The sequence below is a fragment of the Neofelis nebulosa genome, chromosome 10 (assembly GCF_028018385.1).
Source record: "Neofelis nebulosa isolate mNeoNeb1 chromosome 10, mNeoNeb1.pri, whole genome shotgun sequence".
Classification (NCBI taxonomy): domain Eukaryota; kingdom Metazoa; phylum Chordata; class Mammalia; order Carnivora; family Felidae; genus Neofelis; species Neofelis nebulosa.
The window spans coordinates 62,403,584-62,404,826 of record NC_080791.1 but is presented as its reverse complement, the minus strand read 5'-3'; the positions used below and the strand labels follow the sequence as shown (position 1 = coordinate 62,404,826).

Genomic DNA, 1,243 nt, shown 5'->3' with positions numbered 1-1,243 from the left:
TCATGGAGAAGGTCTCTGGTGCCTTGTTTTCTTTTCTAAGCTCAAACAAAACACCTTTTGGAAGCCTGCCCTAAGTTCTTTAGTCCTAAGTGCATAAACCATAGGGTTGAGGGAAGGGGGGATGATGTTGTGCAGCACATTGAGTAGAACTGGAACCAAAGGGGCCTTAGTTTCTGCCAGTTGAGTTACTGAAATCACTACAACAACAGTGTAGAAGAAGAGGATAAGGATCAGATGGGAGCTACAAGTGCTCAGAGCTTTGGAGGCAGCTTCAGCAGAATTCAGTTTAAGTACAGAGCGCAGAATCAAAATGTATGACAATATTATAAGACCTAGGTCACTCCCCATTCCAAGCCATGCCAGAACCAATTGGCAGATGCTGTTTGGCCTCCAGTCATCACAAGCCAGGCTGGTGACCCCAAGGTTAGAGCACAGGCAGTGCTCAATCTCGTTCCTGGAACAATAATTACGCTGGGCTGCTAGCACTGGCACTGGAATGACAAACAGGCCATTTCTTAGTACCATGAACACAGTAGCTCTTAAGATTAAGGCCTTGGTGACGATTGATGGGTAGTGAAGAGGGTGACAAATAGCTATGTATCTATCAAAAGCCATGCAGAGGAAGATACCAGACTCCATGCCCACAAAGCAGTGAATGGCATAGATCTGAGCAAAACACTCAGGAAGGCTGATGACCTTGGCATCAAACCAGAAGATGGCCAGGATCTTGGGCATGATGGTGGTGGCCAGGCCCATGTCCACCACAGAGAGGATGCCTAGGAAAGAGTACATAGGCTGCTGAAGAGCAGGGTCCTGGCAGATGGTGATGAGGATGAGGATATTAGCACCAATTGCTGAGAGGTAGAGTAGTGCCAATGGTAAGGAGAGCCAGTGTTGCCAGCTGTGAATGCCTGGGAGTCCCATCAGGATGAACTCAGACACCTGGAACTTGGAGCTATTAGAGCCTTTCAGAGATGCAGACATTGTTTCCTAAGAGGAAAAAAAAGATGGGTTTCAATGTTGCTTTCTTTGAGCCATATTATCATCAAACATTATTTTTAACCTATCTCCACATAGCATAGTTGGTGCTGTAACCAAATGAACTCTGTTGTACATCCCTTACTGTAATTTAAGATAAAGTACCATGAAGTTCCGGGGTTTTTATAGTAGAAATTAAACTTATAAGGAGCAATTATCACGGCTGACTATTGAGGGACAATTCAGCATGCATCTCAAATCTCTA

At 45.0% G+C, this 1,243-nt stretch overlaps 1 protein-coding gene across 1 annotated transcript; it reads right to left on the bottom strand.

The window, feature by feature from the left end:
- Window positions 1–984, bottom strand: LOC131486598 (olfactory receptor 56B1-like). Its single transcript, XM_058686505.1, has one exon. The coding sequence runs from the start codon at window positions 982–984 to the stop codon at window positions 1–3; it is 984 nt and encodes a 327-aa protein (XP_058542488.1).
- Window positions 985–1,243: the final 259 nt, after the last annotated feature.

Coding starts and splice junctions, on each gene's coding strand:
- LOC131486598 (XM_058686505.1), bottom strand. CDS start 984: ATGTCTGCATCTCTGAAAGGCTCTAATAGCTCCAAGTTCCAGGTGTCT.